At 36.8% G+C, this 26,753-nt stretch overlaps 2 protein-coding genes across 2 annotated transcripts; both read left to right on the top strand.

Moving 5' to 3' along the window:
* The first annotated feature begins 1,665 nt into the window (after positions 1-1,665).
* Positions 1,666-7,559, top strand: pex19 (peroxisomal biogenesis factor 19). Its single transcript, XM_055058395.1, has 8 exons — positions 1,666-1,775; positions 3,044-3,132; positions 3,488-3,650; positions 4,638-4,723; positions 4,797-4,970; positions 5,054-5,224; positions 5,844-5,888; positions 6,271-7,559. Exons 1-8 carry the CDS (start codon positions 1,712-1,714, stop codon positions 6,355-6,357), a joined length of 879 nt encoding a protein of 292 aa, XP_054914370.1. The 5' UTR covers positions 1,666-1,711; the 3' UTR covers positions 6,358-7,559.
* A 1,402-nt stretch (positions 7,560-8,961) lies between these two features.
* On the top strand, positions 8,962-26,523 carry copa (COPI coat complex subunit alpha). Its single transcript, XM_055058277.1, has 30 exons — positions 8,962-9,159; positions 10,448-10,561; positions 10,636-10,709; positions 10,841-10,921; positions 11,621-11,697; positions 11,839-11,948; positions 14,113-14,222; positions 15,022-15,121; positions 16,223-16,441; positions 16,526-16,676; positions 16,767-16,833; positions 16,918-16,993; positions 17,124-17,206; positions 17,719-17,944; positions 18,032-18,170; positions 18,811-18,973; positions 19,436-19,582; positions 19,668-19,857; positions 19,947-20,042; positions 21,115-21,203; positions 21,333-21,456; positions 22,240-22,329; positions 22,425-22,528; positions 23,084-23,230; positions 23,402-23,542; positions 23,648-23,830; positions 24,876-24,986; positions 25,088-25,249; positions 25,342-25,536; positions 26,195-26,523. Exons 1-30 carry the CDS (start codon positions 9,120-9,122, stop codon positions 26,252-26,254), a joined length of 3,669 nt encoding a protein of 1,222 aa, XP_054914252.1. The 5' UTR covers positions 8,962-9,119; the 3' UTR covers positions 26,255-26,523.
* The last annotated feature ends 230 nt before the right edge of the window (positions 26,524-26,753 follow it).

Raw genomic sequence — 26,753 nt, 5'->3', positions numbered from 1 at the left:
TTTGGCGGTGAACATATGCACCGTTATTCACATCTGTCTGAACTCCTCCTGCTCCTCCTCCTCCAACAACGATGACGACCAAATGACCGGGGCTTCTGTTGCTCAACTCCCACAGAGCAAAAGTTCAGCCTCTTGCGTTTCGATGGTTACTTACATTGTGCTGACTGCTGAAGTCTCCTGTTTGTAACTACAATATGACTTCACTCATTCAGTCAAAGTTTATACAGGGAAACTTATGAGTATTCTAAGTTTTTATTGTGAAACTTGCATAATTCTCTGCTATGCAATAGTAATACCATTGTATTTTTAACTTTCAGATTGCCACAACATGCTGCACGGCTGCAGCTTTGGTTTATTTGTATGTGTTGCCTGGCTACATTGTAAATTCACCGAAGGCCTTCTACGTTTCCTGACTAACTTTAAAAAAAAAAAAAGACGGGGAAATTTTTTAGTGCACTTTCATGAGGGAGATAAAGCCTCCGCCGAATGACATCACCCACTATTATGTCTGAAATGAGTCAGATTTAGATGGTTGCTCTAAAACATTAGAGCAACCATCACAACTTTTGTCATATGTAATAAAAATGTGCAAAACTCCTTTAAATAGTTTCATATTTTTAGCTTTATCTCACAGTGAAATCTGTCTAAAAAGTCAACCTTTTATTTATTTCATTTTGGCTGAAATCCATGTTAAGAAATAATGTTTATATCATAAAATCCACAGGTTGGAGTCAAACTTTATAGGAAGTATCTCTGAAATATCACTATAAATTACACTTTAAAATTGATCATACTGTAGATGCCTTCAATTACTCTGTCTTGACTTTGTTTTCATAAAGTATATATTTTTTGTTTTGTTTATATGTGTTTATTATGACATTATTATGGATGTAAAGTTTATCAATACTGGTCTATGTATTATTCAAATTCACTTTAGTCAAAAAGATATTTTCTCCTGACTGTTATTGCGCTTGACATTTGGTGGTTACCAGTAACTATCACCTAGTCTCCTTTTTCTGTTGCCACCTGTAAGTGTGGTTCTGAAACTGTCTTGAAGGAGAAATAGGAGATTAATGTTTGGTTTTTGAAACTGAAAGATTTCCAAAAGGTCTCTTTTTTTGTGTTTGAAACTCCAAGTGTTTTCTGGTAAATTTCTAGCATAACTCTAAAAATTTCTGAGTTTTTTTCTCACACATTTTTTAATGTTGAAACTCATAAATTTCCATGTTTTTTTTGGCAAAAATTCACTCCTTACGCTGAAGTCACCCTACTACGGAAGGGGATTAGGGCCACCGGAAAAAAAAAGATTTTTTAAATCTCAGAATTCTGAGATTAAAGTAATTTTTTTTTCTTGGTGGCCCTAATCCTCTTCTGTAGTGACCTTACTGACCTGAGACAAACAAAAAGGTTAACACATATGCAACAGTAATGTCACTGAATATTCATAGTCCAAATAAAAATACGATTTGTATTAAGTGGCAACAGCTGCAAAAAATAGTATATCTGTTTCTTAATTTAAAAATTTTTAAAAAAATCTGTCGTCTGGTTTGGGCCGATATGTTGGCTGGAAAACCTCTAGGTGGCGCTGCAAGATGTAACCAGTGAGCAACTGAATGGCTGCGTCAGAGGTTCTGTTGTGACGTTGCAGTTCCCGGGGCCGTTCGGAAGCATTCGGAAGAGTTCGCAGGTTGCGTGCGGGCTGTTGAACATCATGGCGTCAGGAGCAGGAGATCCGTCAAGCGGACGCGATGCAGAATTGGACGAATTACTGGACAGTGAGTGTTGACAGGAGGTTTGTCCTGACGGGTTGTTTCCCTGGGATGTTAAACCTCCTGGAAAGCCCAACTGGGACCCCTGGTTTGTTTTTGTGTCCGTGTCGGGACTCAGCGGATCGGGGCTAACATGACCGTTGACAGTTGGATCAGCCTTTAGTGGCCTTCCGACTGTTTGTAAAGTGGAAAAAAACTCATTTATATTCCTAAACTCCGAAAACAGTGAGCAGTTTTGGTTGTTTAACGTACAAAAGCCGGCCTTCATTTACTCTAAATCTGTACTTTTACTGTTTACTCACCGTTGTCTGGTGTATTTGTCATAACTTAATTACATTATGGGTCATTTTTTTAAACTCACGTACATTTTAGGAGGGAGCAGGCTTTCAACACTGATAGTTAAAATGTCTGCCAGGACTACTGCAAAGAAATTATACGTATTTCAATATTTAATTTGTTGTTATGTCACTGTTTAATGCAATTATAATATGCAACGATCTAATTTGCAACTGAGACATATTGAAAGAGTAACCCTAACCAAAAATAATTACTCTGGATACAATTTTACAGTTATTGAGCTCATACGTTTTCCCAGTAAAAAAAGCTGATTTAACAAAGTAATAAAAACTCTATTTTTTCAGTAGCTACAACTGGACTCATAAAATCAAGGCTTTTGAGTAGATGTTTTGATTTTTGCATCATTGGTTTTTACCTGGAATAATAATAGAGATTTTTTGGATCGTGTACCTTTAAGGTGAAATGAGCTGGATGCAGCAGCAGCTTCGGACGTTTGAGACAAGTAATCAGTATCTTAGTTTAATAGCTAAACAGCCTGTGTTGAACCGAATCGGTTGTTTAGTGCTCGGTGTGTGGTAGTGCAGATGTTGGAGCTGGTGCTTTGCAGCAACCCAGACCTGGGTTCAAATCCCAGAATGTGCATATTCTTCTCATGCTTCAGGGTTCTTTTCTCTCCTGCAGAACATAATCAGAAAATTATTTATCAGTAAGTTACATTTTTGTAAACATCCCTAAGAACATGACTTTTCAAATAAACCTCAACAATATGATTGTTATTCTAAACAGCAAGTCAATTACCATATTGTAGTGTTATATTTTTCTAGCAACATACGGACATTTATTTATGTAATGGTTTAAAGTTTTGCTTATATCCTTAGATTTCTTCTTTGTCATTTCTCCTAATTCCTAAAAATAAATGATTAGCCGTTAGATTTGTGACTAACTTAATCTGATCTCGTGTTATCTTGTCTCTTCAGGTGCGTTGGATGATTTTGATAAAGCCTCTGCTGCTTCAGCACCTGAACCTGCAGCTGCTTCATCTTCTGCCAGCAGCAAGGCAGGAAAGGTTTGTTTTTTCTTCTTCATGCTCATTTTTCTCCAGCAGGTTGATTTTTCCTCCTGATAATGAGAGACTACGCTCAACTTGGTTTGTGAGAAGTTTTTTTCCCCGTTTGGATCTTTTTTGCAGGGAACTGTTTTACCATTAAGATGAATAATTTAAAGGCAATTTTTTTTGGGCTTTGTTACAGGTTTTTAACATTTGACAGTTTATTGAACAAAACATTTTTTGCAGTTCTTTAAAGTCTTAAGCACTGATTCTAAGCTGATTTGAGAAGGTCAAAGTTTGTCATAAATACCCTGCAGTGTAAATGCAGGTAAAAATAACCTGTATGTTTATTTAAATGTTTCTTTTTATTCAGCCTCCTCTATTAGAGGACAGCAAACTTTTCGAGACCCTGTTTGAGGGGGACATGGCGGCCCAGGCCAAGGAGGAGTTTGAGAAGGCCATGTCCGAGCTCGCCGAGGAGGAATCAGAACTCCTGCAGCACTTCCACAAACTCTCAGAGGCTGCAGGAAAAGTTGGTAAGTGCTCCCTGAACAGAGTTTATTTACAGTTCCTTGGAACAGTGTTCATGTCATCTCTCTTGTGCGCACAACTCTAATTCAAGAATGATACAGATTTGACCTGCCAGAACAGATGGTTAATGGAGATAGCCTTTATATTTTATTAATTCAAGCAAAATTATTATAGATTAATTAAAACCTTGCTAGAATCTTAGGTAGAACCAAAGGTACTTTTGTTTTTGCATTCTCTTCTCTTTTTACTGAATTGCAAACTTCGATTCACTGAAATCTGCTTTTAAATATTTTATTAGAAGTCATAAAAGTCTTTCTAGAGACGTAGTTGGACCAAGAGTGGCGGGACTGAGGATGTGATGCACTTCACTCACATAGTTTTCTTTCATAATTTTAAAATTACATTTTTCTTCCATTGTTTACGTCCGGATGTACAGTGTCTGGCTTCTTCTGGTCCAGAATTATGATGCATGTTACACAGAATAAAAAGCAACATGACTGTTCTGACTGCAGACACTTTGAAAACAATCAGATATGTATTTGATTTAGTACCACATATGGAAGTGGCACAAATTGGATTGTTTTTGAGATCAGAATTGGTCTGTTCAGACTGTTCTGATCTTATAATATCAGATTTCGGTCATATTTATCTGCTGCCTAAATATGGTGAAAATCTAAATCCGGCTGAGAATCTGGATCTCCATCCAGTTTTTCTACACTACACTCAATGATTTTACAAAGAAGAAGAGTAAAAATTTCAGTCACTTGATGTACAAAGCTGGTAGAGACAAACCGCAGGAGAACTGGTCAAATTTTTATGAATAAAAATCCATTTCATGACTATGTGGTACTTTGCATTTGTCTGTCATATAAAATCCAAACATAAAAATACCTTGACATTGAGGTTGGAAGGTATGAAAATGTAAAATAATCAACATTTTGAAAACGGTGCCTCTACTGGTTTACTTGGCTTATGCTGTTTGTTCTCTCCAGGCACTGATACTGCCTCCCAGCAAGAGTTCACCTCCTGTCTTAAAGAAACTCTTCGTGGCCTGGCCAAGAATGCAGACAACCTGCAGGTGAGCAGTCCGAGAAAATAAATAATAGCTCTGGAAATAATGAGTAGTTTATAGGCAATGTGTTTTGTTTCAGTCATCTGGTTTGGCTGGAGATGATCTTGTGAAAGCTCTGGAGGGTTTGGGGCTTGAAGAAGTCGGCGACGGAGGAGGTGAAGATGGAAACATCCTCCCCATCATGCAGTCCATCATGCAGAATCTCCTCTCTAAAGATGTCCTCTATCCGTCTCTCAAAGAGATCACCTCCAAGGTCTGCCTCATTTCTAACAACGGATGAGGAAAATCTTTTATCATGCTGTTCTACATTGATGGTGTCTGTTGTTTCCTGAACAGTATCCAGAGTGGCTGGAGACAAACAAGTCAACGCTCAGTGCTGAGGATCACCAGCGCTATCAGCAGCAGGCGAAGATCATGGGAGACATCTGTAAGCTGTTTGAGAATGACGAAGAGGAGGCAGAGGATAAAGAGCGGACGTTCGAGAGCATCATGGATCTGATGCAAAAGGTGATGCAGCTGCTACTCATGTTCCACATGTCAAATAAATGAGCTGAAATGATAATTTAGCAGCTTGTCTATGTATTTAAAATGATTAGATCTGTTGTTAGGACTCAGTGAGTCGTAAGCCTGGCGGGCCTCCAGACTTTACGTGGGCCCCCCAGGTTAAGCATTGATTGTTTGTTTATTATTCAGCAGAACCACTGCTGATCATATTTATATAATCTTTACCAGTCCACACGCTACAACTTCAGCAAATAAAAGAGACAAATCATGGAAAAAAGATCCAAACATTTTGGATAATAATGTTTCATCTTAATTACGATGAAACATTATATTCATTATATTCATTTTAGTTGTATTTTTTTATATTTGAATTTTAAACACTATTATTTGTATTGTTGATAATCTAATACCACAAAATTACCGAGTGGTATTTTCAACTTTCCCATCAACTTTAAATATTTAACTCAAAAACATGAAAGGCTGCTGGATTTAGCATGTTTTCTAAAGAAACATGTGCTAAGTGTCAGCTTTTTGGTTGAAAGAACGTTGGTGAGATTGTTTTTTTTTTTCCTGGATGTAGAGAGTAATAATGAACACTGATCATATTTATATGATTTTACAGCTGCAGGATCTTGGCCAGCCACCTAAGGAGTTGGCAGGCGACACGGTAAACTGATTTACAGCAGCTGTTTGTTCTGTGTGTAATAAATTTATCTGGTCTTAAGGATGTCTTGAAATTGAATAAATTTTTCTTTCTCTCTCTCTGTCTCGCTCTCTCTCTCTTGCTCCTGTTGTTTCTTTCCATCTTTCTATTTTTCTTTCTTTTTAGATTTAGGGTGAGGGTAGGGTTCTTTCTTGTTTGTTTGATTATTTCTTTTTTTTCTTCCTTTCTTCCTTCCTTTCTTAATGACTTGGGCCATTACTTTAGGAAGATTCCGATATACATAAAAATAGCCAAAAATATGAACTTTGAGTCAGATTTTGTGATGACAGGCGTCTCAGTCAGATGTATTCAGTTATGAAGGTTTCTATTTCTGCTTCCTTTGCAGCCTCCCGGCTTTAACTTTGACATGGACTCCCTCAACCTGCCGGGAGTGGGTGGGGCCGGGGCAGCGGAGCAGTGCTCCGTCATGTGATGACGTGGTGCGGCGGTCCGTCAGAAGATCTGAAGTAAACGGTTCCTCTGTGTGTGTTTCAGCAGCAGGGAGGACTTTAGAGAGTGAAATGCGGGTCAGGAAGGAATGAGATCAGGATGCAGGTTCTCGTCGTAGAAAGGTGTGTGTGTAAAAACAACTGGAGGTAAACACCCAAAAGAAAACCCCAACACTCTCTAACACCGTCAAAGATATTTGTGATAGTTAGCGGTTGCAGAAACTCTGCGATTAATTTTAACAGGATTTTCTGGAGAAGAAATGAGCTCAGCTGTTCTCCATGTTGAATTTACTGACTGTTTAGCCTCGTGGTAAATTCTCTCCTGACAACTCCCAGGTTTGAGTGGTGCCTTTTCAAAAGCAGCTAGAGTTCAGTTTTTAGCTCTTTTGCTGCTATTCAGTTAGCTAATTCAGTCATAGTTTTAATAATGAGGTAAAGATGTGGTAGTATTGATCAGCAAAATTTTCTTTTCTTGTTTAAAACTTTAAAAGTAATTAACCTGCCAGGAACTAAACAAGATCTACGCCCCTCCAGTTATTCCCACTCCCAGGTTTTGATGTGAAGTGACGGACCTGATTCCTGAATGGCTTTGCTGTGGTTACAGTGATCATTAGAGTGTTGAATTACTGTACTAAGTGCTTCCTGTGTGATTCCCTGTGTTTTTAACATGCAGGAAAAAAAAAACAATACGACCACAGTGGGATTTTAGAGCGATAATCACATGTAAGGTCTCTTTCCAGAAAAGGTGAGAAGAGAAGCATCATATTGTGTCACATGAAGAGGGATAAATGTGTACCTGGTGTGCAGATGGACTGTTTGGTAACGCATCAACGCCCTTTTTGGTTTGTTTATTCCAGCGAGCCACTTTTCATCAGTGACTCTTTGCTTTGTAGACAACACTTTTCCTCGGTAACAATAGAGAGAGATCCAGAATTAACATGGCCATTGGCCCATCTGTAACTGCACAATAAAGGGGTACTGTCAAAGGATTTAGCTATGCACTGAACAGACATCAGAGGTCCATCAGAAGCAGCTGAATGAGAAGCTGCTGTGGAGGTCTGGTCACATGGTTTGGGGTTAACGTTAATCAGCTCCCAGGGCTGACCCTGAAAATAAACGAAATGCAACCCATTATGACACTACTGTGTTTTGTAAATGTAATAAAACATTGATATGTGTATAGAAATATGTTTTCAGTCTGTTTTTACTCCGTTGGTTGCCTTCTTATAAGAAGTCGCTGAAACAAAATTTGTATGTTACATTTACTACATTCAGACTCAAAGCGGCCTTAAAAACATAAAAAGAAACATCTCCATATAAAACATAAGACATATTTTTGACCATTTTTGAGAGTAAATAAAGGCATAAAATGTTCAAAAAGTTTTCCAAGGTATAACTACAAGTTATTTTTCATATAACTTGTAGTTATATGAAGTGAAATAGGTAATAAATCTCAACAATTTTATTCTATTGTGTTTAATAAAATACATTTTGCAAAGGAAAGATACCAAAGTTTTTAATGTGACCAAATTGCAGATTTTCTATATTCTTATAGGAAAATATCAGGTGATTAGTTACAGTTAGTTTTACTGCACTGCGATTTTTATTTTACTGAAATTATGTTATTAAAGTAACACTCATTTAAGTACAATTTCTGAATATACTAATCACTGTAAGTTCATTGGCAGAAGAAAAAATATGTTTTAAACTAATAAAAAAAATTTACCACACGAATTGTTTAAACACTGATGTTCTAATGTTGTTTTCTGTGGAACCATTTGGACATAATAAAGAAAGCCACAATAAGCACTACATATTGTCACTGTAATTAATTTACCTTATTTTGACATACTTAAAACTGATATACTTTAAATGTAAATAATTGTAAATTCCAAAACTACATAACTATAGTTTTCTCCATCTGCTGACATCATTGGTAACTCAGCACTTCAATTGTCTTCTACAAAAGTATTAGTTTTTTTGTACTGGAAATATTTCTAGGCATGCTACTTTTTACTTTTAAAGTACTTTACATTTTAAAGTTCTTTAAAAAGTACTTTTAGTAAAAGTATATTGCAATAGTGCTACTCATACTTGAGTTCAGATTCTGGGTATTCAACCCACCTGTTTTCTGAAATGTCTTTTTTTCTTTTTGTGAATTTTTACTTTATTCCTTAGAAAAATTGCACGTAACTTTATACTTTTATCTGTCTGATTACATCGTTTTCACCAAATATGATGCTTTTACCCACCACTTCATCAAACATTTAATACCAAATAGACCTATTTTTCACTTTTACGTGACTTATTTTTTATTATTACTTTTACTTCGGCTCAAGTAATATTAAAGTAAAGATACTCTCATTTAAGTAACATAGCTATTCTGGCCAACCATATGCAGTTCTTTCCAAAAGTTTTATAATTATGATCGTCGCTGTAAATCTGTACAGAAACAGATCTTCCAGAGTTGTCATGACTGAATTTTAGCCGTTGTGCTCACAGACGCTTGTCATTGCCGTTCTATGTGTTGTATGTCTATGCGCCTCTGCCGTGGAGCTTTCTGCGTCAAATTTGCGTCGGAAGTCAGAAGCGACTACGTGTCAGGAAAACAGGACTCGGCTAAATGGGCGAAGGCGACCAGGCCGTCTGAAACCTTTCTGCAACATTGGAGTGGGTCCTTTTGTTAGGATTGATACGATTTAAGGATAGTTTTTAATAATTTGTCCTGGAGATTTGAGCATCGACAATGCTAACAAAATTTGAAACCAAGTCTGCGCGTGTGAAAGGTAAGAGTTTGCTAATAGCTGTTAGCATCGATGCTAGCTCCAGCTAGCATCGATGCTAACAGAACCAACTATTCATTCCATAATGTGTAACGGTTAAGAAATAAAGTATTTGTTGTTTTAGTTTTGTATATGTTGGAAATTGTTGCCATTGACTTATATTTAATATCTGGTTTAATGTTAAAATGACGTGACTTGCACATCTATGTTATACCATTCAATACGCTTCTTTGAGACACCAGTAACATAAAGAATAGTGATCGGTATTACCTTACTGTCAGCTGTGAGGGGTTTTAAACATCATTAATTGGAATTTATCATGCTGTCTATAAATCAAAATTCTTATTCTGATGAGAAATTCATCATAATAAATGATTGATACGATAAATGTCCAGTCCCACTTGTAAGTAACTTTTCTGAAACATGCAAGAGCTCGTTTTAATCTAATTAATATAGATTAAAAAGTTCTAGATCCAATGTCAGATTGTTTTACTCATAACATTGGAAAAGTATCTTATCTGCCAATGGAAGTAGGGCTTTATTTCAGTATTCAAGAATTTTTACTTAAAACATCTTGCTGAAAAGCTACTTGTAAATTCGTTTTGTCTTATTTCAAGGGTACTAAGATGTTTACACTAGAAACTACACAAAATGCTTCGTAGGGTTTGCCGTTTTACAGTGTTTATGATGTCTGATGTTATTGTTCCTATTGAAAGTACTCCAAATGTAAAGCTTCAATGATTGTTTAATATTTCTGGCTTCCTGACCTCACAGTGAATTTGGTTCTTCTTAATTAATCATTGGCTGTCAGGCTTATAAAACACTCATAATACAGACCATTAGCTCATTGTAGCAAGAGGTCTGATTTTTGTGCGCTCCCTGTTCAGTACATGAACTATAAAAATTATAAACCCATTTTTATTTCAGGAATAATTTTGTCCTGCTAGTAAAATGCTCACCACAAAAGCATTTAAGCAGGACTACAAATGCTTGTAGTCCTGCTTATTAAAAAAAAAAAATAAAAAAATAAATAAATAAAATATATATATATCTCCTCAGCAATTATTATTGCTGAGGAGCACAAGCAGGCCTTCTGATGCACAGATTAAAAATAATAATAATTAAAAACGTTTTGTTTTTTGAAAAACAAAAAGGACACTTGGGGCATCAAAGGTAAAAGGGGCAGGGGCTCAAGCCCCCTGTGCCCCGCTCTCTGCACGTGCCTGCTAATGTTACTATCCAGATTGTTCATGGAGTCCTGGTTATAGTTGAAAATGTGTTTGTATTTCAGGTCTGAGTTTTCATCCAAAAAGGCCATGGGTTCTTGCAAGTTTGCACAATGGTGTCATCCAGCTGTGGGACTATCGGATGTGCACACTGATCGACAAATTTGATGAACACGATGGTAAATTAGCTATTTTTAAATGTCTTGTTGAAGTTTTGCATCGTTTTCCATACCACATTTTATGTTTCCTACAGGTCCTGTCAGAGGAATTGATTTCCACAAGCAGCAGCCTCTTTTTGTGTCTGGAGGAGATGACTACAAAATCAAGGTGATCACTGCTTCTGTTTTATATGAGCAGCAATACACATTTGAACCTGAAACACATGATTTAAGCAATGTTTGAATCTTTTATTGTGCTGTCATCTCTGGATATCTTTAACATGATATTTGCTCAACCAGGTGTGGAACTACAAGCTAAGGCGCTGTCTCTTTACCCTTTTGGGACATCTGGACTACATCAGAACTACGTTCTTTCACCATGTGAGTTGTTCCACATGTTTAACACATTCTTATTCTTAACGTAGAGTAGAAATAAAAAAAATTTGTCCCTCGGGGGGTAAATTAAGTTATGACACAGTTATATTATGTAGATGTACACACAAATTAAAGTAATAATAACAGACTGTACTTTAAGGGCAAAAGAAAATACTAAGTCTGCAACGAACGATTACGTAAAAATTGGCACATTCTGTAGATTTGTCATTTAATCACCAAGCCTTGTGGGTACAACATTATAATTTAGAAATGCATTAAAAGATGCAAACAATGAAATTCCTCTTTTAATTAAGAAAATAAACACTTCATTGCCTAAATCCAATAAAATGGCATTCCTGTTGACTTAATTTTGTTTTACTCTAAATATTTTCTCTTATGACCTTTTTCCTCATATGATTTCAACTCAATTCTAATGTGGTTATTTTCTCACAATATTGACATTTTTTCATTATTTATGTTTATTAGCTTGGCCCTGATACTTTGTCATATAATTATGACACTGAAGCAGAAAAAGTAAAATTTCTAAAATACTCAGACCTGATTGTCACATAAAAACAACATAGACATTTATAAGACCTAAAGTAGTAACAAAAAATAGTGAGGCTGTTTGACAATGAAACTGTTGGGTTTGTGATTTTGAGGTTCATATAGTCTTTTTGCGCGAATTATGAACGTTACTCGCAGGAATATCCATGGATTCTGAGTGCCTCAGATGATCAGACCATCCGCATCTGGAACTGGCAGTCGAGGACCTGTGTATGGTAAGCAAACTTGTACACAATCCCATGTGGTTTCAGTGGTCCTGAAAAGAACTTAGACTTTGACCTAAAATATTTAGAAAACTTGCAATTTCATAAAAACTAAACAAATGTAATGATTTTTCTGCTCTCTGTTTCCATCAGCGTCCTGACGGGACACAACCACTATGTGATGTGCGCCCAGTTCCACCCATCAGAAGACTTGGTGGTGTCCGCCAGTCTGGACCAGACAGTGCGAGTGTGGGATATCTCCGGTGAGAGTTTGGGAGGAGTGGAGCAGAGTGGGCAGTGGGCCGGGTTTCGGGGATGTGGGGCTCAATGAAGGAGAAAGAAGGCAGGATCAGGATGACTGTCAAGTCCTGAGTGCTTTCTTTCTCGTGGACTTTCAACAGAAACACTTCTCCTTTCAGCACAGAGAAAAGAAAACTATATTTGATTCCAATCTAAAATTGTTTTTTTTAAATTGTGAATAAAAGATTGTCTTTGACCTTGATTTGTGCAGTACTTTTGAAGTAGTGACTTTGTGACGTAAAAATAATTTCAACAAACATCAGTTTCGAGAAGTGTTTCTGTGGCTTTGCATGCTTCTCAGACTTTTAATGTTTAACTTTGTTCTCGTTTCCTGTGTGTGCACTAACCGAAGAAGCTCTTGACTCTCATCTTTGATTTCTAAACATGTAAAGATGTGAATCTGTGACCCTTACACCTTGGAGTCTTATTCTTTCATGTATGTGTGTACTTGGCATCACTGCATTCATGTGTTTTGTTTCTGAGCTACAAACTGCATGATGTTGCAGCAGAAGCAGAATGTGCCGCCAGATTTAGCTTTAAGGAAGATTCACTTTGCATCCAAACTCATCTCACTGATAGTTCATGTTGCACCAGCATAAACCGCTATGAGTTCATTTTCAGCTACGACTACTATTAAACTATCTAATTTCTTTAAATAATACATAAATATTCCCATTACATGCCAAAGAAACTTGCATAATTATCTCCTCTTCTTGTCTAAATGTATAATTTTACAATGTTACCATTACTACTAATGCATAACAATAACTTGACTACAAAAACACAAAATCTTTTTTGCCTATTTTGTGGTGTAAATATCATAGTACACCTGAAATGAGGATAACTTTAATCAGTAAACGGACTTTTCAGCGAGATATAGGGACTTGTTTTAAGTCAATAATTACAATTTTAACAAATCCATGTTATAAGTGGCCATTGAATGTGGCTGAAAAACCTATCATAGGCATTTCATATCAATCTGTCAATAATTGTTGACATAGATAATTATTGATTAGTTTTAAATATCTGAAATATTACCAACCTCGTGGTGTGACCTATCCTGTTTAATCCACCCCACGCCGTTGGTTTTTTATTTTTGAGCAGTTAAGATGGAACCTTAAACCGCAGTTACTGGGGAGATTGTTGCTAGGTAACTACAGAATGAGTGAGTTGCTAGGTAACCAAAGAATGAGGGAGTTGCTAGGTAACCAAAGAGCAAGGGAGTTGCTAGGTAACCAAAGAGCGGGTGAATTAGTTGATTTCACCAAACTATCTTCGCTGCTAAGATAGTTTGGTGGTTGAGCACATAAAGCCTTTCCTCTGCCTACTTCTCCCAGAATGCTGTGTGAATATTCATGAATATTCTTTCAGATATTTTATTTATTGGTATTGATCACATCCTCATCATGATATATATTTTAGGTTTACTTTTTTAAAATCTGTGTTGACGGATTATTGACTTAAAACAAGTTTTTGTATATTGCTGAAAGTTACTTTATAAGTTTTGTCTTATTTCAAGAATTTGAAAATAGAGAACAAATACTTTGCAAGACTTTGTGTTTTTGATCTCAATATCTAACAACCCTGCATGGGGCTGAAAAACCCAGACTGAAACATGCATGTGCCTTTCTGCCCGACCAACTATCATCCTCCCATTCTGGCATTAAAATCAATCAGAGCACGTCTTGCCCACCCACCCACCACCTCATTCAGCCTAGTGCACACACTCGGTCATCCTCCTCCCATGCTCTTCCCAGGAAACATCCACACCTGCACATTGGTTCCTACTGCCATTCCTTCCTCTATCAAGACTGTTGAGCTACCTGTTCACCACGTTGTGTTAACGGGCTGAAATCAGTAATACAATCTTTGTGATGCTGTCCAATCAAATCACAGATTAATAACCCAATCAGTAGTTTTGTTGGTGGTATGGTTGTGTTGGTGCGTTTCAACCCTGTGTGTGTGTTCAGTAGTCCAACAGTTTGCTTTTTTATTATCTTGTTGTCGTTTTATCATTTTCATTTAGCGCGTTTGTCTCCCTTCCTCCCATGTACTGTGATTGTGCTGTGGTTAACGTGAAAATGGCGTTTCCTTCTTTGCACGCGATGCTCTGAATGATGGTTCCAGGTTTGAGGAAGAAGAACCTGTCTCCGGGCGCCGTGGAGACGGACGTGCGCGGTATCACCGGGGTTGACCTGTTTGGTGCCTCTGATGCGGTTGTGAAGCACGTCCTGGAGGTACGCAGCAACTTTCACCCACTGGTGAAAGTCGGATTAATGTGTAACAAATTCGAAAAATGTAAAATTTAAGTATTGCAATGACTTTTACTATACAGAGCTAAATATCTCCTGCTTTTTAAAAGTGTTTTTTACTTTTAGTAACTTAATTTCTTAAGATTTTCTGAAAAGTTTAATTTGGTTTCGTTATCTGGTGCAACATTTTTGTAGTTTCTTATTCTTTGTAGCCATGAAAAGTATGTAGTTTAATTTTTTCTTATCTCGTAGTTGTATTTATAGGGAAGTATTAGAGAATAGGAAAAAGGTAGCAGATTTTGTTTCTTTTTCCACAGTCTAAAAGATAAAACTCAGAATTAAATGTATTTAAATTACATCTTTTGTCTTTTATTCAAATTAAATTCAGAAAAACTTTATTGGTCACAAAGGAAAATAAAATTTTTCGCAATCCAACTTGTGTATTTGTCTATTTAAAAAAATAATAATTTTAGTGCTTTTGTTGCTTAGATAGAAACCACAAATAATGCAATTCTGTTAAAAAACAAGACATGTCAGTTTTATCTTAACTCCTCTAGATAATTTTTGTAGCCATTTCTGGGGTCCAAAGTGTTGAAACAAATGTTAAAATTAAGTTCACAAACAAGAAAAGAGTATCAGATCAAGAACTGTTCATTAAAGGATTAAGTCAGTGTAGTGTTAGTTCAGACCCCTTGAAAGTAGAGAAATATCTTAAGTTTGTGCAGTTTAGTGTTTTTCTGATTCTCCTATATGAGGAAAATGTGATTTGTGTTTCTGTGTGCAGGGACACGACCGTGGAGTCAACTGGGCTGCTTTCCATCCCACCATGCCGCTCATTGTGTCTGGAGCCGATGACAGGCAGGTCAAGATCTGGAGAATGAACGGTGAGCCATTTATACAACGTCTGCTACACAACCACTTAAACTTAATTGCATGAGATTTGTGAGAAAGTATAAAAAAATCAGTGCATGTTAGGACCGGGTGATATGGCTTAAAAACAAAATCTCAGATTTTTTTTTCATTCCAAATCCAATTAATTCATTTTTTTCTCTCTTTTTTTTCCAAGAAATTACAAATGACAGAAAATATTTTCATAAAGCAGTATCCCTTCAGTGAGTTGTAGGACAAAGAATCGGGGATGGGCTATGAAAATGTTTTTTAATTATGAGCTTAAACTCATAATATTAACAGAATAACAGAATAAATTTTGTCAGAAGGAGACATTTTTGATATTGTGCTCTGATGTGACGTAGTTCTTTCTTCAAAATAGACAATTGTTTACACAATTTCAAGTTCCTACTTGTAATAATACATTGCTAATATTTTAAAAGAAAGTATTTTCTTATCTATAAAACTCACAAAATGCTCAACATTCCTTATTTTAAAATGTTTTTGCGTAGGTATTTACAAAACTTCATCCTCCTAATATGATTTAATCCTGGTAACACTATGACGTAATTGTCCTGTATTTTGATTCTAGTGTACAATTTTATTCTTGTAGTTAAAAGAAACAAAATCAAAGTCTGGCCCCATTTCTTATTATTCCACCTTGGAGTTGAGCTGAATTCAAAGTCCAATAAAAAGAAGCTGTAAAAACAGGCTGGTTAAACAAGATGGCCGGCCTGGAAGTGCTGATATCACTCTGAATTATGGAAACCTAACAAGAGTATTGGTGAGAAAAGAAAAAATCCAGATTTAAAATTAAATTAAATCTCCAAAACCCAAAAATTTGATTAATGGATAAAGTTAATTTATCGTCCAGCCTCAATTTCCAGTCATCCCTGGAAGATGTTTTGTCAAGGTAATACACTGAACCTTCTGCAAATAGACAAAAAAAACTTCGACTATGAAGTATCAGAAAAACATCTGCAAAAATAGCTTTTTTTATGTTTGTTTTTTAGTTTTTCAACCAACCATCCAGCTTTGTTTACATTGAGAGTACTCCTAGAAATAAAATCTTTCCCTCTTTTTTGTCTTCCGCTCAGAGTCCAAGGCGTGGGAACTCGATACGTGCCGCGGCCACTACAACAACGTTTCCTGCGCCGTCTTCCATCCGCGCCAGGAGCTCATCCTGTCCAACTCGGAGGACAAGAGCATCCGGGTGTGGGACATGTCCAAGAGGACCGGAGTTCAGACCTTTCGCCGTGATCACGATCGCTTCTGGGTGCTGGGAGCCCACCCAAACCTTAACCTGTTTGCAGCTGGTAGGCAGTGACTGCAACTTGTGTCCGGACTCATTAAATTTAAAGTTGTTTCTTTCTTTTTAATGTGTGACTCATTTACTTCAGGTCATGACAGCGGTATGATCGTCTTCAAGCTGGAACGGGAACGTCCTGCTTACGCTGTGCATGGCAACATGCTGTACTACGTCAAAGATCGCTTCCTCCGCCAGCTGGACTTCAACAGCAGCAAGGACACTGCCGTCATGCAGCTCCGCAGGTCGGCCATTTTACTTTAAATCTTCCCAGTGCAGTTTTTAAGGAAGTTCAGGCAGATATTAAATAACAGATTTGTTTTTCCTCTTCCCAGTGGTTCTAAGTTTCCGGTGTTCAGCATGTCGTACAATCCTGCTGAGAACGCCGTCCTGCTCTGTACGGTACGTATCTCTCTCTGAGAACGCCTTCTTGGTCAGCACAATTGTTTTTTTGTATTTTTGCTTCATGATTATCATTTTCTTTAGAGAGCGACCAACCTGGAGAACAGTACATACGACCTCTACTCAATTCCCAAAGAAAGCGACTCCCAGAACCCTGATGGTAAAGGAAATATTCAATATTATGCCCCCTTGTGGCAAAAACTAAATAATGTTTCTAAGGAAATAATTTTCATTCATTTCCTTGTTCTAATTTTGTAATTAATGTGAACATTTTGTATTTTTATTTGCAGCACCAGAGGGAAAACGATCATCTGGCCTGACTGCGGTGTGGGTGGCAAGAAACCGATTTGCGGTCCTTGATCGGATGCACTCTGTGAGTCCTGTTGAAAAATGTAGAAAAATAAAGCCAAAATTAAAAGTTTGCCAAAATTTCAAGACAGTGTTTTGGAAAAATTTTGTCAAATGTTTATTTTTGTGTTTTGTTTAGTTCTATAACTTGCATAAATAAGCAGTATAATCCTGCTGAATAGTGAAATTGACACTTTTATTATTAATACCTAATCTTTATCTTGATTAGTTAGCATTTCCAGTTTAGCTGTCTTGCAGTTGTGCATAATTTAAACATCTGTTTCCATAAAAAAATTACTGTAACAGCTATAACTGAAACAGATACATGTTTAAGAAATAAACTTCATATTCAGCCTAGTTTTATGACCCTTGTAGTAAATGTTTTTGTAATGCTCTATGCGAAGTTAAAATACTTGGTTTTTGAAATTATGTTTCCCATTTTAGTGAAGAAATAATTATGTATTTTTGATTTAAAAAGTGCTTATCTTTGTGTCTTAAGTGATTGTTTTAATCAGATTATTTGTGTCTTTCCTGCAGCTTCTGATTAAAAACCTGAAAAATGAAATAGTGAAGAAGGTCCAGGTGCCAAGCTGTGAGGAAATCTTCTACGCAGGAACTGGCTCGCTGCTGCTGCGCGACGCCGACAGCGTCACGCTGTTCGATGTGCAGCAGAAGCGATCTCTGGCCACGGTCAAAATCGCCAAGGTCAAGTATGTGGTGTGGAGCTCTGACACTTCCCACGTGGCTCTGCTGGCGAAACATGGTGAATATCTGAAGCATCCTCTAATCCCTCTGAGTTTTTATTGCTGAGATCAAAGCCATTTTGTTTTATTTTCTGAAAATCTCTTAGCTATTATGATCTGCAACCGTAAGCTGGAGAGTCTCTGCAACATTCATGAGAACATCAGAGTGAAGAGCGGAGCCTGGGATGAGAGCGGCGTCTTCATTTATACCACCTCCAACCACATCAAATACGCCCTCACTTCAGGGTGAGGGATTTTTTAAAATTTATTTTTTAGGTTTTCTAAAGTTGAGTGAGTATTTTACCTCTGGAAGCACATTTTATTCAGTAAGGTTGAAAAGTTTTCCTTTTTTTGCCTGTCATGGGCAGATTTGGCTGATAAAATGCTTGTTCCGTTACAATTTAATTATATTGCATTGGCTAAGGATATACACAGAAGCACATTAAATTGTAATTTAGGTGTTTAATCTATTTTAAATTTGCATACAATTTGTGAAATGAACCCAAGGTGTAAATTATAGCTTCTTAAACTCTTCTGGGAGAATATCAGGGTTTCTATGCAGTTTTTTAAAAAAAAAAGTTGATTGAAATGTTTTTATTTCTGGACATCGTGGTCTATTTTCAATAACTTCCTCATACACAGTGTTATCTTTCAGGTTTCAAATTTAAAACCTGTCTTTTGGAGAAATATTTGCCATTAATTGACAGTGAAATCTTGTAGTTACATTTGAAAAGGTAGGCGTTTCCTGGACTCTTAAGATACTGGACAGTATAAGGTGCAAGCTCAAAAGAAAAGTGACATGAAGAAAAAAAAATGTTTTAGGACCAACATATATTGATCTGCAAATGTATCAGGACGGTAACATTACGGTTTAATGTTTTTGTAGTGATCATGGCATCATCCGGACCCTGGACCTGCCCATCTACGTGACCCGGGTCAGAGGCAACAGTGTGTACTGTCTGGACAGGGAATGCAGACCTCGCGTTCTCACCATCGACCCGACTGAGTACCGCTTCAAATTGGCTCTGGTCAATCGGAAATATGATGAGGTTTGTCTTTTTTTTGTTTAAAGTTTTGCTTTGAGTTGTTTTATTTCTAATTACTTTCCCTGATTATTTCTATCAGGTTCATTTGCATATCACTTTTCAGCAACAAAGCAGATCAAAGTGCTTTGCATCATGAAAGCATAAGACCTTATAAGCTCAACAACAATTGTGAAAACCAATAAGACTTTACATTTTGTCAAGTGCCATCGTTAAAATGATCAATAGACATCAGATATGTTGGTCATATCTGATTATTGTGGTTCAAAAGCAGCTATAAAGGAACTCTGTGTTTTGACTGTTTTCTGGAAGTTTGTTCCAGTTGCAATAACTGAAGCAATGTGTCGATTCTAGATTGTTCCTCTTTAGGTCCAAAGATGGTAACTTCAGTTTTGTTTCTGTTCAGCAGGTGAAAGTTTTGGCACATCCATGAATTGACTTCTGTTCCCTTTACTGCTGTTCTTTTAGGTGCTCCACATGGTGCGAAACGCCAAACTGGTGGGTCAGTCGATCATTGCCTACCTTCAGAAAAAGGGCTACCCTGAGGTGGCGCTCCACTTTGTGAAAGACGAGAAGACTCGTTTCAGCCTTGCTCTGGAATGCGGAAATATCGAGGTGAAAAAAGTCTTCATTGGGCAAAAGTTCAGGAGTTTCTAGAGAAGATGAAGCATAAATCATTTTCCTCCTGGTGTAATTTCAGGTGGCGCTGGAGGCAGCCAAGGCCCTGGATGAGCGCAGCTGCTGGGAGCGTCTGGGCGAGGCGGCGCTGCTGCAGGGACACCACCAGGTTGTTGAGATGTGCTACCAGAGGACCAAGAACTTCGACAAGCTCACCTTCCTCTACCTCATCACTGGTAATCTGGCCAAGCTGCGCAAGATGATGAAGATCGGTGAGTACTAAGAAGTTTGCTGCTCAGCTGCCTAGAAATGTTGTTAAAATGTGATTAATTTTCTAACATGTCTGCTGATTTATGTGCAGCTGAGATCAGAAAGGACATGAGCGGTCACTACCAGGCGGCCCTGTATCTGGGGGACGTCAGTGAGAGAGTCCGAATCCTAAAGAACTGCGGACAGAGTGAGTTCATTTCTTTCATTGAGTTTTAAACATGAACTCGGCCCTTTTGTGCAAATATTTGCTCATAGTTTTACATGTTATTCCTCCAATTTATTTCTATTCTCATCTAGAAAGTGACTCATATTTTAAGAACCTCAGATTAACCTACATATACTTGATTTAAACTAAATTGTCAGGTTTAATTATAATAAATTAGTTTTTGTCTACTTGTGTTGTTTTTCTAGATGGAGATACAGACAACTCACTATTTTACTTTTCTGTTTAATTAACTTAACTGGCATGTAGTGTTAACTGCAGCTGTGCTTTGTTCCACTTTTTGCAGCGAAAATATAAAAAACAGATTAATGTTTTAGTTTGGTTTGTAATTTGTACCTAAAATAAGTATTTCCCTAAACATTAGTCAAATCTGTTAAATTTTGGAAACATTTTTATTTGGGTGTGTAATATAATAAAATATTTTATTACAATAATAATCTGTTAAACCGATTGGTTTCAAACTTTATTTTGCAAATACCACAGCAGTAAATATATTTTCCAAATATTTATATTAATGTCTTATCATCTTATTACAACCTGATGTTTTTCAGTTAGTAAGTAAAATTTTATCATGTTTTAAAGAAATAGTTTCCAAAGTCTGGAACACAAAGAAAAACATTAAACATCAGATGGTTAATTCAAAGCTTTTGTAAAAGTTTGCTATTTCCTTAAAAACAATATTATTTTTTATATCCATTGATACAGTTTGATTGGTTGAATACAATTTATCTATAAAACTATAGTTTATTTGCATTTATAGTTGGTTACACTCAAAATCTAAAAAAAATACATTTCTTTTAGTTTACTAACTTAATAGTTAGTTTTGATGTAAAGCAAACATGTTAAACAACATAATTTTAAAGATGCACAATAGTTTAATTTTTGCCTTGCAGATAATTAGCACCAATAAAAATGGTCGACGGTTTTAGAATAAAAAAAAATCACACTCTTTTCTTCTGAAGTTCTTTATTTTTAATTTTAACAACAAAAAGTTTTTAAATGTAATGTTTTTTGCCTCTTTAATCACTGTTTGCAGAGTCTCTGGCTTACCTCACTGCCGCCACTCATGGGCTGGATGAAGAGGCTGAGGCACTAAAGGAGACCTTTGACCCAGAAAAGGAGACAGTGAGTTGGCAAAGCATGATCTTTATCTTAAAACTTTCAACTTTACACTATTTGTTTGAAAAACTTTATTTCAAATGAGAAAATTTCTAGATTAGTAAGAAAGTTGATGGTTGATTTTGTGCCATGCAGGTGCCAGAGGTCGACCCTAATGCACAGCTGCTGCAGCCGCCGCCTCCCATCAACCCCCTGGACACCAACTGGCCCCTGCTCACCGTATCCAAGGGCTTCTTTGAGGGAGCCATTGCAGCAAAGGGTGAGTTATTCATAGATTTTATTCTCTAGATACGCTGCGTTCAGGAAAAGAATCAGTGACCCTGAGACTTTTTCACATTTTGTTGCATTACAACCACACCCTTACTGAGATTTTATGTGATGCATCAACACAAAGAGAAATATTATTGAACAAACAACAACATGAAGATCAAGGGACTATGCAGACAGGTCAGGGAGGAAGTTGTGGGGAAGTTTTAAAGAAGGATTAGCTTATAAAGCCAAATCTCAAACTTTGAAAGGTCTTGTTCAATACTGTAGATTAAAATGGAAAGTCCTTCCAAACCTACCAAAACACAACAATCATCAATTTTAAAAGGGCGGAAACGTATCAGAAGAAAAATATATCTGTGGTAACTTTGGATGAACTACAGAAATCAACAGCTCGGGTAGATTTTGCTGCCAGGGCAACAATGGTAGTTGTACTGTCTACATAACTCTGAACTGACTCTGATGCATCGAGCTAAAAATATTAGTCGAGGCACTTTATAAGCAGTTCCTGCACTGCATACAAATCTTAATCAGAAGATAAAAAAAAATTTTACTCATGCGTTTTTTCTTTTTCTTCTTGAATTAAGAACAAAAAAGTTTTATTTTCATTTTTTGTAGCTAAAATCTATAAAACCTCTCCGTTTTAATAAAACTGCTGGACAAATCTGTACCAAAGTAAATAGTACAGTGATGTTCTTAATATTGAGTGTGTAAATTAATGAAACCTCTCACAGTTAATCATGCAAATATGAATCCAGTGATGTTTTTGTTGCAGGTAAAGCAGTTCAGATGGCTGCGGATTTGGACATGGAGGCAGCTGGAGGCGAGGGCTGGGGAGACGATGCCGAGCTCACCATGGATGAAGGTAAATCAGAAACTGTTTCTCTAAAGCTTCTTTTAGATGATTTAAGTCTGTTGTTTCTCTATATTTACAAAGTATATTTTCCCTTTTTTTTCCAGATGGCTTCATTGATGCGCAGGATGGATTAGGAGATGAGGGATTGGGGAAAGAGGAAGGAGGAGGCTGGGATATTGATGAAGAAGTGGAACTTCCTCCAGAGCTGGTGAGAGAAGAAATATAATTGGATAATTGGAAGCAAGACAAAAATAATAAAATGTTTTAAATGTTTTTTTTTCTAAACTTTCAAAGATGAAATTCTACGTCTTTTTATCAATACTAGGGTTGAAACTAACAATTAATTTAGTAATGTTATTCTAGCAATTATTCTGATGAAAAATATCAGCACATTCTCCAGATTTTTCATTTAGACACATCTTTGAAAAGCTCAAATGAGTAGAACATTTTTACAGACAAAGAAAGTTTTTCCACTTTAGATGAAAAATTTTTTTATTTTTTTTTTTGACATTTTTTTTGACATTTCTAGCTTAATTGCTGATCTGAGTTTGAGGTTCTTACATCAAATGGCCATTTTAAAATTCTGTATACTTCAGTTAATGTTTAATCAATTTGCTAAGTTATTTGACTGTTACTTCAGTAATTGATTAATCACAATTAATTTGATTAATTGTTCCAGGCCTGATCAGTAAAGATGCTGTTTTGTTTCTGTTTTGACCCATTTTAATAAAAAGTAACATTGAATTTCACTTCCAACCATCAGGACGTTCCTTTGGGAGCAGGAGGGTCTACAGAAGATGGATTCTTCGTGCCGCCAACCAAGGGCATGAGTCCAACGCAAATGTGGTGCAACAACTCACAGCTTCCAGTCGACCACATCCTGGCGGGATCCTTTGAAACCGCTATGAGAGTACGTTTGCATTTTTCTGTCCTCCTGCTAGCTTAATGTGCAGCAAATCCTAACATGCACTCTCTATTTTGCAATAATTCTCGCTAAACTAGTCATGATGTAAAAAATGGTTTCAATATCGGGACTGATAGAAATATTAATATTGGATTGGCCTCTCTTTTCTTTTCACAGCTGCTCCATGACCAGGTTGGAGTTGTGAACTTTGCTCCCTACAAGTCGCTGTTCATGCAGACTCTTTCTAGAGGCCGAACCTCTTACCTGGGGCTGCCGTCTCTACCTTGTCTGCGCGGTCACCCTCAGAGGAACTGGAAGGTGCGTCTTCTGGCTATCATACATTTCAGCAGTCCCCTGTAGATTCCGCTGTAGATTCCGCTGTAGATTCCGGTTCTTCCTGCTAACCCAGGTGTCTTTCTGTAGGACTGTGGGGCGAAGCAGGGACTGCCTGCTGTGGGGCTGCGCCTCTCCGACCTGATCTCTCGCCTCCAGCAGTGCTACCAGCTGACCACGTCTGGGAGATTCGAGGACGCCGTCGACCGCTTCAGAGCCATCTTGCTTTCCGTTCCTCTGCTGGTGGTCGATAACAAGCAGGAGATTGCAGAGGTGAGCCAGTCAATTCTTATACGGGTGCTGGGAATCCTTGGACATGCTTGAATTTCAACTAGGTGTTTTCAAGGTTTGGAAAGGGCTTTATTTTCAATCTGCAGTTTTGTAGTTAAGTGCAATTTAACATTTTATTAAAAGCCTATAGATGTAAAACGATATTTGCAATTAAACCAGATTTTTTCCAATTAAATAAAAAGACACAAATATTCTTTGTCACCCTCTGAAGATAAATCAGACTAAACTTTTCTTGTTTTAGATCAGTTAGAATAATCAAAATTGTTTGTTTTCTTAATGCTTGAAAACTTGGCAAATATTTCTAGAAATGTATTTGTAACTGTATTTGTGTATTGAGTTTCACCATTTAATTTGAGCAGTAATTAATATTTATTATTCCTAATGGTTCAGTTGCCTATTGATAATCTTACATTTTATTTGTTAAAGTTATGGAAATAAGAGGATTTATTTATTTTTTGTTCAGTTATTGTTTAGCACTGAGACCAGGTGTGCATAAAAGAGACGTTTCAAACATAAGATTTTGTTAGATTTTACTTTACCTTGTCCTTGTTGCAGAATGGAGATTATTACTGCAAAAATATTGATAGCAATAAATATTATACAGACATATGAAAAAGCTATTTTCTCCACTGTCAATGACAATATCAATAAATTTGAAGTCATGATTGAATCCAGTAACTATTTTAAAATTAATCATATAAATCATACTAATTTCCTAAAGTAGCAGAATTTGTGTTTGTGGGACTATAATTGCTGTGACGCAGTTGCAGCCATATTGCTGACTAATACTTACTTCTTTTTGTCACTTTTATTGTTGTTATAATTATTCCACAAAATACTGTGATCAAACGTTAAGTCCACGTCGCTCACCATTACAGTATGGTGCTGGCAAAGTTTGAAAACTTACCTTGAAAATGCTTGAAAAGTCCTTGAATTTTACAGTGTCTGACCTCTCCCCATCTATAAATAAATGCATGGTTACATTTCCATCTATTTATTTTTAAAAATGTATGACTTTGTGTTTTAGGCTCAGCAGCTCATCACGATATGCAGAGAGTACATTGTGGGTCTGACCATGGAGGTCGAGAGGAAGAAGTTGCCTAAAGAAACTTTGGATCAACAGAAGAGGATTTGTGAGGTAAGGATGTTGTGATTATACCTGATTGTTTTTTTTTCTTCTAAATATTCAGAAATGTTTTTTTTTTGTTTTTTTTTAACTGTTTCTGTGTTTTCCTGCAGATGGCTGCATATTTTACCCACTGCAATCTGCAGCCGGTCCACATGGTTCTGGTGCTGCGCACAGCTCTGAATCTCTTCTTTAAACTCCGCAACTTTAAAACAGCCGCAGGATTTGCACGCCGCCTCCTGGAGCTCGGCCCGAAGCCAGATGTTGCACAGCAGGTTGTCACTGATTCTTTCTGTTTTTTAGGTCATCATGTTTTCATAAATAACTTGTACTCATTCAGTGATCACTTCTCTCTCCTGTGATTTAGACCCGTAAAATCCTGGCGGCTTGTGAGAAGACTCTGTCTGACACCCACCAGCTGAACTACGACCCTCACAATCCGTTTGATCTGTGCGCTGCCTCCTTTGTTCCTCTCTACCGAGGGCGTCCCGTTGAGAAGTGCCCCCTGTCTGGAGCCTGCTACTGTCCTCCATACAAAGGCCAGATCTGCAGGGTCACTGAGGTAAAGAGAGAGGATTATATATTTGTTGGCAAATAACCAAACTAGCTATAGAAAAACAAAGTTGCCATGGAAAAATATCAAAAGTTTTACCATTACAGCTGTTTTGTTTTCTATTGTTAAAACAATTTTAAAGCTAAAAGTCTGGGTTAATTAATGTCTCCTAGCTTATGTTAAACCCTGTGGGAAAATGCCAATCAGCAAGGTTGTGATAGTTCTTTTATCAGCAGAAACATCAAGATTGTAAAATGCACAAGCCACTTTTAAAAATGGCTATTTGAAACAAAATGTCTTCTGCTTGTATTATTTTTCAAAGCAAACATTTAAAATTTGAAACTAAAGTTGTGCAATCACAATTGTTGACCAAAAGTAAAATGGCAAAGAAGCCACAAATTGGGTCAAAGAAACCACAAATTGATTAGTATAAACTTCACATAAATGGGTCTCAATAGTTACTCTTTTCCATTTTTTTTTAGTAAATTTGGTTTTCATTTCATTAAATGTGAATTAGTAAAATATATAACGGAATTTAAGTGTTGACAAGGTTCCATACAGTTGCTTAATTTTTATCTGCAGTACAGGAAAAATAATTAACCCATGGAAGGAAGTTGCATTCCTTGCTGTTTTCTTTTGTCTTCTAACATATAATTTAAAATTCCAGGTGACGGAGATTGGCAAGGATGTGATCGGTCTGCGTGTGAGCCCACTCCAGTTCCGCTAAGAAGAGAAAATGTTCAGAGAAACAAATCCAACGTACCATCTACTAGCTGAATAAATGCTAACCGCTTTAGTCTTGTATCTTTACTCCATGACTTTGAAATGAATATAAAAACTGCTTTTCCTTGTCTTCTCTTCTCTTTAAGCGTATAGAAATGTCACTGTTAATTTTGTCTGAGCACAAAATTAATAATTCACAGTGTGTGGCACTGGTCCTTGCATCTGAAACTATAATAAAATACCTGAAACTAATAAAAACTGCATTGTTTGGCATGTTTCTGTTGTGTTTTGGTTTTTGTGGTGAAACCGTGGTACATAAAACAGCTCTACCTTAGGTTTGTATTTCCTGAATGTAGATCTGGATTCATCAGCAACATTGAGGATGTCAATTGAACTGGGGTTACTCATTTTTGTGAGAGATTATAAAACCCAAGTTTCCAAATTTTAAAAAACAAGTAAATAAATACATTTGATGTTGTTCGGTTTATTTTTAAGTTTTCCGG

Source organism: Poeciliopsis prolifica, unplaced genomic scaffold, assembly GCF_027474105.1.
Source record: "Poeciliopsis prolifica strain line A6 unplaced genomic scaffold, Auburn_PproV2 SCAFFOLD050, whole genome shotgun sequence".
In the NCBI taxonomy this organism is placed as follows: domain Eukaryota; kingdom Metazoa; phylum Chordata; class Actinopteri; order Cyprinodontiformes; family Poeciliidae; genus Poeciliopsis; species Poeciliopsis prolifica.
Note: the sequence above shows the minus strand (reverse complement) of the source record. Positions and strands in the feature narration are given on the sequence as shown.

Coding starts and splice junctions, on each gene's coding strand:
- pex19 (XM_055058395.1), top strand. CDS start 1,712: ATGGCGTCAGGAGCAGGAGATCCGTCAAGCGGACGCGATGCAGAATTG. Junction 3,133..3,487: donor CCAGCAGCAAGGCAGGAAAG/GTTTGTTTTTTC, acceptor CTTTTTATTCAG/CCTCCTCTATTAGAGGACAG. Junction 3,651..4,637: donor AGAGGCTGCAGGAAAAGTTG/GTAAGTGCTCCC, acceptor TGTTCTCTCCAG/GCACTGATACTGCCTCCCAG.
- copa (XM_055058277.1), top strand. CDS start 9,120: ATGCTAACAAAATTTGAAACCAAGTCTGCGCGTGTGAAAG. Junction 17,945..18,031: donor GGCTCTGCTGGCGAAACATG/GTGAATATCTGA, acceptor AAAATCTCTTAG/CTATTATGATCTGCAACCGT. Junction 23,543..23,647: donor ACCCTCAGAGGAACTGGAAG/GTGCGTCTTCTG, acceptor GTCTTTCTGTAG/GACTGTGGGGCGAAGCAGGG.